We start from the raw sequence: 14,263 nt of genomic DNA, 5'->3' as shown, positions 1-14,263 counted from the left end.
CTTTCCCTTCTTGTTAATTTGAAGAACAGGAAAATACTTGTGTGTTTGTCAAGTCTTGAACTGACAGAGCTTTTAATGCAATAAATGCACACAAGTGTATGCTCTTTATTACAGATATAATTTTTATTTTACTAAGTCTAGTAGCAACACTTATTTATGTAGATGTGTGGCCTGCTCTTTTCATGGGTGCTTATCATGAGATATGCAATTATGTCAATATAACTTTCAAGTGCACATTTTGCCTGTAGTCCTACACTTTTGGGTAGAAGCACGTGTCAGTTCAGCTTGCCTTTTTATGTCAATGACAGTAGCATGTTGCATATTACATGCAGTAAATTCCCACTTGGCAGTCTTGGCAAACGTATTTACTCTTTCAAAAATAAAAAATTTGAAGATGTGATAGTTTTTAAATAGAAAAGAAGTGAAGCTGATGCTCAAACTGTCTTTTCTGCCGTCTTTCAAATGTAAAAGGCATGAATTGAATGAAAACTGAAAAAGTAGATGTTTTCATTGTATTTCTGTTTGGTAATGAGGATCAGTAACAGAATGATGTAGGTTTTGTTTTCTCAATCTAAAAATCTAATTTTCCAAAACTGTTCTCTTTCAGGTAAGTCAAAGAGAATTTTTCATAGTGAGTTTGAAGGTGCGTCAGGTAAGTGCAGCTTTGGATTTAAAAACAGTCTTTTTCTGTACAATTTTTTTTATCTTTTCTTGAACTAAGCCTCTCTGCCCCTTGCTTGGGAAATAGGTGACTGTTACCCACAGTGCATGGGTAGAGGAACTAAGGCAAGGCTGTTGGTGGGGTTTACTTTTCCAAGGTGTTTCAGGGTTGTAAGAGTGTGAGGAAGGAGTCCTTATGGTTGTGTTTCTATCAGTGATTAAGGTGATTCTGTTAGTGATAAGGGTTGTGCAGGTTTCACTGTCCCTCCCCTGGCACACTGTCCTACCTGAGCTGTCCTTTACAAAGGAATCAGTGCACAGATCAGGTAAGTGTCTGCAGAGGACCCCGGAAGAGGACAGAAGAGGATCATAGCTGTGATATATATTGCCCTTCTGTGGTGTTTTGGGATGTACACAGCCAAAGGAAGAGCTCTGGTAGAACTGGGGCTCAGCTTAGCAGAGGTGGGATCAGAAAAGGCAGGAGGCTTGAATTTGTTGTGGAGAAGGGTGCAAAGAGTGGGGTATGGCAAAGGGAAGTGCTTGTAGGTTTGAATTTAGATATTTTTTATTTTAGTCAATTAAACCTAAATTGATCTCTAAATAAAAATGGTGGCACACATTTTTATTCATTAGTGTTGCTGGACACAACTGTTAGGTACATTGGAAAGCATCCTGCATGTATAACCAGTGTGATACATTTCCTACCTGTTCAGTATTTTGATTGCTGGCAGGTTAAGAAGGTAGGTTGTAGAGTAAAGAGAATTACAATGTTGTATTTTTAATATTTATTTTGATCTGTTGTGTTTTAATAACCTTAAAGAAAGTGAGTCATGGTCTAGGAGAGTACAAAAAACCCGAAAAGGGCAAAAAGTGCAGTGAGCTTAAATCATTTCAGTAATCATAACAGTTGCTTTTGTAGCTGTTAGCATATGAGTCATCCCACCAAAGCCCAGCTTCATAATTGATATCAGTCCCATGAGAAGAAACTGGTAGCTCAATCAATCAGTATCACCCTCAGTTAAAAACTAAATTTGCTGTTTGTGGAGAATATTTGCAGTTAAGTGGAGAATAACTTTCTTACCTACTTCAGTTCGTGGAGATTCACTAGACCAAAGTCTTCTAATTCCTGTATATTTTTCTCAAACCAGCAGTGGTAAAAACAGCGGTGTCGGCTTGGCCATAGAACAGAACATGAGGAAAAACTAAGACCCTTTAATTTTGTTTTCCAGGCAGCAGCAAAGCAGCACCGCAGTGTCCTCTCCATCTGTACTCGACAAAGTGAGTGCTCATGCCAAGTGCTCTAACTTAAAAACTGTGTTGTGATGAACAGCCATTTTGTGCAGACTTCTGTCACCTTAAAAAGCATTTGCCTTAAGCCCATCCACCTGTTCCCCTGCACGTCTCTGGCCCAGTGAAGTAACTGCTGCTTAATCTTGTTAGATACGGAGTGAAAGAAGGTTTGAGGTACTGTGGAGGGGTACTTCTGTACCCCTGGGAATCCAGACCTTATCAGTTTAAATATCCTTGTGTTTGAGTGACCACAGAGGAAGATGTTGAAATGTCAGACACTCACTGACAGACTCAAAATTTTGAGTTTGGCAAACTCAATATGAAAAATTAGAGTCTTGATTTTACTTATGTTGTTTTTACTTGCACATATTTTGCACCATCTTAAAGTCTGCATGCATTTAGCCAGGTTAATCTAATAGCTCATATCAGGAGCTCTATACTGAAACTAACTTTTGCCCCAGTCTAGCCAGTTCTGAGTTCCCAAAATATTCACTGTTATACTTCAGATGTTAATTTATCAAATGTCTAGAAGTGTTCTACATGTGCTCTAGAAGATCATGTAAAGTAACTATTGCCTTAGACTTTCTGTTTTCTTGTTCTGAATAGACATTATCCCCATTTAGTGACAGTCCCATCTTTCCCAACAATGGCAACGTACGGACAGACTCAGTACAGCACAGGAATCCAGCAGGCTGCAGCCTACACTGCCTATCCGCCTCCAGGGCAGCCCTATGGCCTACCCTCCTACAGTGAGTACTCTGATGTCATGTTACGTTTGAGGACATTGACCTCTTGCTCTTACAAAAATATATTTGAAGTCTTAAGCTTTAGAATGAAAGGTCATTTCTATCTTGGCAGTGTTCTCAGGCTTATAGAAGAAAATCTGACTTGGTTAAAATTTTAGGATTATTTTGAACCAGCTATCAGCTCTTGATATCTTGGCTTTTGACCTTACAAACTAGGTAAGTTTGGACCAGTCAGTAGTAGGATATGAGACAGCAAGAGAAAGTCAGGTTCAGTAGGATGTACCATTTAGGAGTAGTAGCTTGGGAGCGTTCCCATGACTCACTGCCAAGACAAAGTGTCTTGCAGTAAATGTGATATTTAGGTAAACTACACTTTACCTTCCCTTATTCTTCCATGAGTTTCAATGATAGAAGCTACTTTAAGAGCAACTTTTTGTGTATTATTATGGAAGAGCCAAGACACAGAGCAGAACAAGGCATGGGTGAAATGGTATGGAGTACTTCAATTGTGGAAGATGGTTCCTATTTGAATGGCTGCTTGTTAGCTGTAGGTGCAGTAACCATTCCTAACCCTGGTCAGTTTTGTTCCCTGCTTGCCTGCACAGAGCCTTGCCAGCAGCTGTGAGGAGACAGTGCTGGGCAGGAGCAGCTGGGGGGATTCAGGCAGGGGCCTAATTAAACCAGCACTCCTGACAATGGAATGCCTGGTAAACCAAGTGGTTAGAGTGTCCTCAAGCTCTGCATGGAAATACCAAGTCCTTGAGGAAGCTGGGAAGTTCTTACCACTCCTAAAGACCAAAGAGACACTGCTCCTGCTTGGGTACAGCTCTTTAACAGAAAGCTTCGAGCTCATCCTGTGAGCGTTGAGTCTTGCAGCATTAAAATGGCTCCATAGTTCTGTTTCCACTCCTGTTGTGCAGTTAAACACCTTTTGTTTGCTTGGCAAATACAATATCTCTTCCCAACAAGAAGCTTTTATACACCATTGACAAGGCTTTTACTGAAAGGAAATTCAATGCAATGCTCTGGAAGCCAGGGAAATGGGCTTGACAGAGCTGAAGCTCTACCAGGATGATGAGAGGAATGTTTTGAGACCCTTTCCTGGAGCTACTTATGTGTTTGCATCAGCTGGCTGATTTCCAAGGCAAACTCTGAACAGTTGTCCTGTTAGAGCAGGTGAAAGTAGATCCATTTGCTACTGCCTGGAGTCTTTAGGGCATACATGTGTCAGGCCCATATGCTGCTTATAAATCCTGCGGATGACCTCTTAGCATCCTTGAGCAGTGATTTCCCTCCCCCAGCCCATATACCCTGTCTAAGATACTCAGCACAGCATATGAAAAACTCCACCTGGCTGACAACCAAGAACAATGAAGCAGTATTGTTTTTAGGCACAAAAATAAAACTCCGCCAGTTTCTAGACAAAACAGAACATTGTGTGGAAATTAATTTGGTGCTAAGTTATTTTGATGTCTGACAACAATTTTTAGACTTCCAGAAAGACCCATTTGCTGAAGATTAATTGTAGCTGGGGTAGGTTGAATGCTCACAAGCAGAGTGCTGATGTCATTGAAAAGCATGGGATGTTATGAAAAGCAGCTACTCTGCACACGCTTGCAAATACCTTCCCTTCCCCAGCAGTAATGGAGTTGAACGCTTGCACCATCACATGTTCATTCACTATCCAAATAAAATTCCTGCATTTCACAATGCAGCATTGTCATCTTGTTGCTAACTTGTACTCAAACTGCATTGCACTTATTTGCACCTGAAGAGGGAGAGCTTATTCCCAACCTGTGCAAATGCATTCTTTGCTTTTAAGAATCATTAAGCTAGAAAACAGAATCTTTGGTGAAAGGCACATGAATTCCACTTGTCTTTTGACAAGTTTGCCTGCAAGTGCTGAAAGATGACAGCAGCCTGGGAAGTGTGTAGATCCAAGGCCAGGGCATCAACAGGGTCTTTGTTTAGTCCCAGTACTCGGGATGTGCCCAGTGGCCATTTTTTGTTTTGTGCAAATAGGCACGTAGGGGAGGGAAGGATCACGCCCGACCCAAAGGGTTCATAATAAAACACACCTTTCAGCTGTTTATTTTAATAATACAGCTGTACAATCTCAGCAGCATCTCAGAATAAAATATCAACCCCTCTCACTACCAGCAAAGGTTTCATCTTGCAATGTTTAATTCAGCTATTGCTGTTCCCCCTGTAAATTGTTAGTTTAATTGCCTGATTTTAGTAATGAAAAGATTTTTGTGCCTTCAAGCCTTACCTATTGTTCCTGAACTGTTTATTGTATCTAGCTGAATAGATGATAACCCTCCTCTATAACTTGCCAATAAATATTTTACTATCAAAGCTGAAAATACAATGCAAGTAAAAGATAACTCTGTTGAGAATAGAAGTCTTGAGGTTATTTTGCTGAAGGTCCTTTTGCTTTGTTAATCATTGCTTGCATCTGGTAGTTGTTCAGAAAGCTCATGAGTCAATGAGTTTGTTTAATTGTAAAACAAAACTATTTGTTCAGAAATTGGTTTTGAAAACAGTATTATTCATGGTTGTTTACCCATCTTAGAAAAAGTTCATTTGGGTATGGATACAGAATGTAGTGACTCAAATATTATTTGTGATGACTCTACGTGACTTACTGAAGAGACCTGCTTGGGTAATGCAGGTAATTAAAAAAGGAAAGTGTAGGAAAAAGGAGTTTATTAGGTTAAAATGTAGCTGAAAAAAAAATTCCTAAACTTTCTTCTTTACACCTTTGTGTGAGAAACACTCACGCTCTGCTCTTGGTTCTTACTATATGCCCCAAAGGCATTAAAACGGAGGACAGCCTGAGCCATTCCCCAGGACAGAGTGGGTTCCTTAGCTATGGATCCAGCTTCGGTACCCCAACGGCCGGACAAGCACCGTACACGTACCAGATGCATGGTGAGTACAGCTTGGTGCCTTGCAGGCTGATGCCTTGTAAGAAAGGTGAGAATCCTGTACCCCCACATGAGACCAATTCTTCTTTTGCAATTACAAAGAAAAGCTTAGGTTATATGCATGAGGATAGGGAAGGAGGTAAGTCTTCATAGATCTGTTTTGCTCATCAAAGCATTTGTTATTGGCTGGGGTGCTGGATTTAGCATTAGTATACCCTAGCAAAATTTCACAGATGATCAATAGAAGCATTGCCTTTCTGCAGAAACAGTGTTTTGGGGTTTTTTAATTAATTTGTGACTGCATGCCTGGGATTGTTGTGTTAGTGTGAATTCCTAGCTTCTGAATAAACAAAACAAAGGTGGTTTTACATTTAATGCAAACAGTACCGTTAGTGTTACACTTCTGCCTTACACTGTCCTGAACACACTGCTCTGTGGTTAAACTGCTGTGTATTCTCTCCACTATTTTTTTTGTTTTAGAAAGCTGATACCTTGATACTAAAAGACATTTTTTTTACTGCTACGACATAACTGATACCTGCAAAGATACATCTGCTTGGTTTGATTCCCAAAGTACCCATATCATTAATAACCTGCAGACTACTGAAGTAAGGTTCAGAAGAGCAGAGCTGAGAGCAGCTTTTTTTTCCTCAAGGTTACTGAGCTAGGATTTAGTAAGTCTAGAATAACTGTTTTGTTTTTGTCAGAATAATAATTGATTATAAAATAATCAGTTGAATTCCCTTAAGGCTTCTAGGAGAGTGTACTTGTAGCTTTATAACACTTGGTTTTGTTGTACAACCAGGAAGGCCAAAATAGACTTTTATTTCTGAAAATAAAACTTATCAGTTGTTCTCTGGTCATTCCATTTGAGAAGCTGTTTGAAACACCAACTCTCAGGAGATGGAATGTTGACTTGCCGGCTCAAGAAATCATGAAAGGGTTTAAATCTGAATTGCCAAGAAGTGTAAAGTAAATGAAAATGGTGGAATTTCATTTGTGTTTCCTTTTAACTGATTTCTAGCATGGTATTTGATTTCTTTGAGCATTTTAGTGCTGTTAGACAGAAACCTGAACTGCATATGGCACATTTTCATTTATTTGGCTGGTATTCCTTGTGCTTTTTCCTCCAGTATGTGCACTCTTCCTGATCTTTGTGAATTATGTTGATTTTTATTTATATATTTATTTATATTCCTGGGACTTGCTGAGTCAGTAGCATGAATTGGAAGAGGAGCACTAAAATTTGGATGTAATCTGAGTTCTCTGTGTAATTTGAGTTTAAAACCACCTTGAATGCCTCGTGGAACATGCTGGAGACATGTGGGTTGAACGTCGCACCAAAAAACAAATCTCAAAAATCTACTCTATGGTTGTTTTGGGTTTGTTTTTTTTTTTATCACCTTGACTCCTAGAAACTTCACCTGTCCTACTCCTAACAGGAATAGGACTGAACTCCTAGCAGGAGTTCAGTTTTGGCTTCTATTTTGCTTCTTGAACTTGTCTACTACACCACTATTGACAAAGTACTGGCATTTTCTTTCACTGCCTTGAAAGAGTGGTGTATTCCCGTCTGAGTTTCTGTTGTTTTCTGTTTCCCTAGAACATGTGCTTTGTGTTAGCTTAGAAGACTCTGAGCTGTTTAAGAAGGCAAATTCTTGACTGACTTGGGGTTGAAGTTTTTAAAATGGCCCCTTCGTTCAGTCAAGAGGTTTAAACAAACAAATTCTGTGCACTTGAAAATGTTACATTTGCAAACAATAGTGACACAATCATGTGTTATACCAAAACAGGCTGGGAGGAACTTCATTACGTATGTGTGTGAGCATGAATGTGCCCAAGTGCTTGCAGATAATGTTCCCTAGGGCAATGCTATGGTATTAGGTGAAATCTCACTTCTTTTCAGATTTTTGTGCCAGGGAGATCATTTCAGCCAGTCACTAAGCCTTTAATGCAAAATAAAACAGAGAAAAACTTTCTGCAAGTGGCAGGTGCTTACTCCAAGGCAAAGGGAGCAGGAGTAAATGTGCCTTCCTGTTGTAAACAAATATTTCCACCCTTCTTGCTCATGAGAGGAGCAGTCTGAAGCTCCCTGACAGTACGGTTTATTTATCTTGCTGAGTGCTAGTGAAAGGTTTGAGTGAGAAGCCAGGAGCCTTCCTGCGTTGAGTGCTACCGAGGAATGTGTGCTCAGTGCTTTCCCACGCCACAGCACCTGGGGGTGGGGAGGCAATCACTCTTGTCTCCCTAATACAAGCAAGCAGCTCTCTGTGCCACCCAGCTCCAGGGCCGTTGAGACTTTTGCCAAGTTCACATCAATCCTTTAGGTCACCTCATTGCTGGTCCAGGCAGGGTCTCTGGGTGATGGGCTAAAGCAGCTGAAAAGGACAATTTTTATTTACATATTTTTATAAAATCAAATTTCAGGGGACTTTAAGAGTCAAGCTCTTATCCCTCACTTCAAGGACAAAATGTTTATTGCATCATGCTGAAAGACATCTTGAGGAGGGTGATGTGCAGAGGATCAGCAAGGAAAGGCATCTCCCTCCAGGAGTGTGTACTGCTCAGTTTTGTATTTTGAAGTATGAGGAAAAAAATTATTTTCTTAAGCTAATCTCTGCAAGTATTGTAAGATGATAATAGCTCAATTATATAAGTGAAATAACTTCGGACTTGTTTGCCTCCATTGAGAACCAGCTCCCAGAGCAACTTAGTGAAGTCATCTGCAAGTGGGCAAGTGGCCAGACTCTGACTCTGAGTCCTGAGCAGGTTGTGCAGCCTGTGTGATTCCTCCTCATAACTGAGTTAGACGGTCCCACTGGCAAATAGCCACCCATCGTAGGTGTGTTACACTGTTCACCAAGGGATAAATGATGTCTTGGGTGACAAATACTTAGTTTCACGGGGTCTGGGACAGATGTTCTCCTTCAGTAAGTGCCAGCGTAGTTTGTTTCCTTTTGTTTCTTTGGTACCAACACTAACTCTGGCTGGGATACATGTGTCAGGCTGCAGCCTCCCCTCCCTGGTAGCTGGTGTCGGTAACATGGTACTTGAGCAAACAAATTCTGCTCTCAGTTCGTTTTCAATACAAACACAGATGATGCAGGTGTGATGTGGTAGCATTTAGCTTTTTCATCTTTAACTCCAGTTATCAACTGTACCCTGGTTCTTGAGCAAGAACAGAATCCACTAAAAAGCTAGAACGAGGATTAGAACATTCTTTTGGTCATTAAGTGGTAAACAAAAACCCAATATTTTACAGTCAGCCAGAAGGGGAAATCTATTTTCATGCTTCCCTAGCATGAAAATAAATAAAACCTGGAAGGGTTTACAAGCCAAATGTCTAGTGCAATATGTCACACGCACATATAAATACAAAAGATGAGACTGGTGAGTTCTGTAGCTCATAAAAAACCCTATATCACAATGGTAGATTGAATTAATGATTTTAATTGCCATGTAACAGTGGATATGATAGTATATTGTCAGAGCAACATTCAAATAGACTGAAATATGGTAGTTAAGGATACTGTTGTTGCTGAGGGTGGAGGAGAAATCTTTGGAATACAAGAAACTTAACATTTAGTGAGCTATGTAAAATACAAAGAGAAAACTGTGCCAGCATGTTAGCTAACTTAGAAAACCATGAGCTATGCAGAGAGCAATAGAGCGGCCAGCTTATAGAGCATTTCCTGTGGTTGCAGGAGCATGTGTTACCCCTTTCTTGCACATCAGGCCATCTTTTCTCAGCTTGTCATTAATTCCTAGACAATGCCTTGCTCTTCAGTTATTGCTAAAATGACAGCTGGTATGAAATTATGAAGTTGCACAACAGTTAAAGTTGTAGCCAAAGACCACTGTGGATACTGTCGTTGGGCAGGGAAAGATTTGACCACTTTTATGTATTATTTTTTTTTTTAATATCCAAATCTATCTACCCACAAAATACTTTTTACATTACAAAGGAAAATTCAGTTATGTAACTGTGATAACTTCCCTTTGCCAAGGAATTGCAAAGCAGTATTGAGTTCGGTACAGACAGAAATTTAGGGCCAAAGACCTACGCAGTGAAATTCTTTGCTACTGCTGAGCATTTGTTTTCTTTGTAGAGTCCATTCTGATCAGCTGTCAAATAATGAATGAACAGAAAGAAGCATTTGTTTTGTACAACGCTCATTTGAAGCGGGCTAATTATATATGTTGCTTATGTTTGTGGAATAAATTGCTAATGAATTGTTCTCCTGGCCTGAGACCAAGTAAAATCTGAATATTTAATCAATTGAAATGTTTTCTTATGCTGGAAACATTTTGGTTCTTGTTAATACCTGGATAATCTGGACAACTATTTTTTCCAAGTGAGGTCTGAATTTTGATGGCAATTGTGTGCCAGTTTGTGTGTTACATAGTTAATAGGAGGCCATAAATATCTATTTATCATGAATGGTTAGGTCTGCATGCATGAATTTTGCAAAGGAAGTGGCATGTTTGATTTTAAGCTTAATTCTTTAAGAACCTAGTGATGAAACGTGTGAGAAGGGGAGATTTCAATCTACACTTGAGAAATGTGAATCACACTTCAGCATGCAGATAGTGAATCCATTTGAAGTGCCTGAATATAAAGGAGAATGAGAGCATGTCCTCAGCAAACTGTCGCTCAGATGCCTTAGATTCATAAAATTAAAATCTCACTAGAAAATGGGTAGTTTCTTTCTAAAGCTTCTGCTTTGCAGCTGGTTTGCATTAGTTGCAGTTTAAAAGTGTGGCAGTAAAGCTGTGCTCCACTTTGTGGCGAGTAAGGCCTCTCTTCAGGAGGGGTCAGACCTCACTTTTTACAGTGTAAATACAAGGTTCATAAGAACAACAGCCAGTCTCCCTTTGAAAGATTTTTTTAAACACCAGGGGCTGACCATGCTACATTTACTTTGTTTTAGAATGAGCTATCTTACAGGAGGAGGAAGTCAAGGAGGGAGGCAAAGGTGTTGACAGTGATGCACTGTATGCTGCAAGGATCAGTGCTACTGCAACCCAAGGAGAAAACCCTGCTCTAACTTCTGCCATTTACTGCTTTTTTGAGGTTCCATTCAGAACTCATCCCTTGGTTATTATTAAACACTGGGAGGGGACTTGGGAAGAGGATATGCTAGTGGAAGGAGTAGACACCAGGGTGGATGGTCCTGAAGCTAGGAGAGCAAATGTGTGTTTGTAATAGAGAAATGGCCTGACAAATGATCTGTAACTTCTGCTCTGTTCAGGCTCATCAGGGTATTTAGAGGTTCACCTTGCTCAAGGGGAAGGGAATTGCTAAACACGTAGCTGTGCTCATAGGCCATATTTTTATCCCCAGTTGCATGACAGCAAATGTTATAGGGCTACTTAGATTTTAATGCTGACCTGGGAACTGGAACTCTGTAGCCACTAAATGGCACAGGAGGTGACAAATCCAGCTTTCCTTTATCATGTCTTGTGATCTGTCGGTGGAGGATTGTGTTCAGGATGAAACTGCAGCTGGAGGAACCTTTAATCTTTGGTGTCTGTGGAGTCACCCAAATAAAGTCAGGTTTGCTGGCTGTTTTTTTCAACAAGGGATTGCACAGATACAGTCTACATCGTTGTTGTAAAGATGTTCACATTTTGGCCCAAAACATTTCCTTGTGATCGGTTGTTCAAGAGAATCCAGTGTGATTTCTTTCTATAGCTGCAGCATCATTTCGTAGTAGTGGTTAAAAGGAACACTTTCTCAAAAGTATAATACAATTTAATTGCTTTCTCATGGTTCAAATCCTGAGAGTAAATATAAACCATCCCAGCACTTTCAACACCATTGCTGAGCTGGATTGAGCTGTACAGGTGAGCAGGCTCAAAAGGATGGTAAAAGCCAGGCCCTTAAAGCTGCTCCGGTCATCACTTATTAACGCTCTTTGAGGCTCTGTGGGTTGAGTACTCCCAGAAGCAGGCAGCAGGGGAAGAGCTTGGACTCAGAAAAACTGTGCCATGAAATGTGTTTTATATCACAGAGCCCCCAAACACCTGGTCAGGCCAGCAGGTCTCAATGGGGTTGTAGTGGGAGACCAGTGGACATGTTTTAAATGGGCTGCATATCTGAGAGTATTAACTGCAGGAGGTTTGCATATGCTTGTAGGAGCAATGTCCTTTAATAGACACTGCTGATGTCAAGTGCTGTAACATTGTAGAAGCATACTTTTCATCTAGGTTAACAGAGTGTGCTCTTCTCTGTAGTGTCTGAGCCCTTCCAGACAGAAATACAAGACTGGTTTTGGGGAAGGGCTCATTATGCCTAATGGCAAACAGTTGAGCAATACGCTGCAGAGTACATATGGGTTGAGTTTTTCTTCTCCTTTCACAGGTCAGATAGTCTTGAAATACCTCCACAGCTGACAGCCATGCAACATTTTATGAGGTTTTTTGCCCAATAAATGCAGGCAGATGTTGTAGGATTTGGAACCTTACAAGGCACTGGAGTATAGCTGGTGGGAGGTAATTCTGATGAGTGCTTAACCTCTCACTAAAAAAGTAGCAGCTTGGAGAAGGCAGTATTTACTGCAGGAAACATTAGCTTGTCAGAGAACTAAAGCACTGGAAAGAACCTTTCTGAACAACCATGCAAGTCTTCAGCCAGATGTTCTTCATAGCATAGAGTAATGCACACTCTTCTGGGAGTTAAACTAAGGCCTTTCCTTGCGTCACTCACAGTCAACATTGTTTTCTGTAGGAAAATAGCTTGCTGATGTAAGAATACACAAGCCATTATATGCAAGCTGGTAAAATACCATGCAGTTCAGCTGAACCCTGTAGGCATTTATTTTGTTAGTGCTAAGTGATCAAATAATCCTTTGAGAGAACTCTTCCCTAGAACCACTGTGAATGTGATTCATCTACAAGTTAGAGGAAATGCTTGGATCTAAGCTTCATTGTTCTATGTCGGGAGTATTCAGAAGTGCTCATGGTAGCCACCCTCTGAACATCCTCATCTCAGTCCAGTGTTCCATCTTTTGAGTGTTCATGGACTCACAATTGCTGCTGGCAATTGTGAGCTGTGATGAATGCCCTGCTGTCCACCTGTGTTGAACCTGGCTATCTCCTCCTCTGATTGTTGAGTATTTTGTTGAATACTGGATGCTCAAACCATCTGTTCTTCTAAATATAGTAACTTACTCTCTTTTGAGCAGTACAGGAGACTTGGAGAACTCCTCCCTGATGTCAGGGCCCCTCAACCTGTGAAATTCAAGGACACAAACCGGATTTTCAAAGTTTGCTCTGGTATTGAGCTGAACTATACCAGCAGCCCATCCCATCTCTGTAATCACAACTCCCTAGGACACCAATATCCTTATGTCACACTAAAAATTATAAAACTAAAACCAATATCCTTAGGTCATACTAAAAACTTTTTTTAGCAATGCCAGAGCTTACTTCTGAAGATACTGAAAATAAACATGAATATATCCTTATTCTTTTTATATCCTCTTAGCTGGGAAGGAGGGGAAGAAATGCAGCCTGTTATTGCAGTGACTGAAAGACAGAGAGGGAGAAACTAAGAAGGAAAAGCTGGCATGAAAGTTTTTGCAGGAGCATAGTCCAGATCACACAGCATTGAAATTATCATTGACTGTGGCATAGATTTTTAAAATACTTGAATTAAAAAGGGAATGAGGGAAAAATAGCAAATGAAATCCATCTGTGAGAACAGGAATATACCATCAATCAGCTCACAAAGAGTTTCTCTATACACGTTGCCCTTGGACATCCGTACAGAGAAGGGCCACATCTACTTATCAAGGAAAAGTCATGGCACTGAATATGTGCAGCATATGCACGCCTTTTATGCGGTGTCTTTTCATGCAAGTGTGTTTGTGATATACATACTTTACAGGAACTTTTACAGTACCATACATCTGAGGAGCTATTCTACTCTAGAGTCCAGATTGTTTTATTACCAGCTAAATGTTCTTTAAGCTACCTGTGAATGAGGGCATTGTGACATTTAGCAACTGGTTTGATTGAACACAGATGTGAACCATATTCCAGATGGAGAAGATCCAAAGGGAGAGAGATCCTAGGCTTGTTTCTCATTTGCAAGTAGGAGTTTGAATGTAATTACTTGTCATTGAGCTACCAAGATAGGTAGAAACAAATTGCTTGCTCGCACATCTACAGTATTGCAAATGTAAAATCAGCTGTAGTTAGAGATAGTGTGTTGTCCTCAGAGGTCAGGGAAAAAAGCCAATATATATGAAAGCAAAAGTCCTGTGGAAATGGGCAGTATCCATTCAGAAATGGGAGGGGGCCAGGCATTCGTGTACGTTGCTTACCAAGGGGCTTCCTAGGAGTGCCTCATTTTACATGAGCACTGCTTTCTAATATCATTTCAGTCTATCTCTGAATATTACAAGAAGTGCTCTCACCTGGGAAAGCACTTGAAAGAAATGGTTACATGGGGATAGGGCTAAATTGATAATGCCAGTATGTAGGGTCTGTTCATGACTGTATAGCGTTTGAGTGTAAAATTTACTGATGTGAAAATGAAATTGCACTTGGCAGAATTACTTTTATTATGGAAATCACAGAATCCCAGACTGGTTTGGGTTGGAAGGGACCTTGAAACTCACCTAGGTTCAG

The 14,263-nt window shown here is 40.3% G+C and overlaps 1 protein-coding gene across 1 annotated transcript in view; it reads left to right on the top strand.

Moving 5' to 3' along the window:
* EYA2 (EYA transcriptional coactivator and phosphatase 2) overlaps positions 1 to 14,263 on the top strand; it is a 48,514-nt gene that overhangs the window by 1,369 nt on the left and 32,882 nt on the right. Inside the window, exons 2-4 of the mRNA XM_010023762.1 lie at positions 1,890 to 1,938; positions 2,557 to 2,699; positions 5,514 to 5,630. Of these exons, the coding sequence (XP_010022064.1) occupies positions 1,890 to 1,938; positions 2,557 to 2,699; positions 5,514 to 5,630 (309 nt within the window). The remainder of the gene's footprint in view (positions 1 to 1,889; positions 1,939 to 2,556; positions 2,700 to 5,513; positions 5,631 to 14,263) is intronic.

Source organism: Nestor notabilis, unplaced genomic scaffold, assembly GCF_000696875.1.
Source record: "Nestor notabilis isolate BGI_N333 unplaced genomic scaffold, ASM69687v1 scaffold17490, whole genome shotgun sequence".
Lineage (NCBI taxonomy): Eukaryota > Metazoa > Chordata > Aves > Psittaciformes > Psittacidae > Nestor > Nestor notabilis.
The sequence above is the reverse complement of the archived record's forward strand: the minus strand, read 5'-3'. Positions and strand labels throughout refer to the sequence as shown.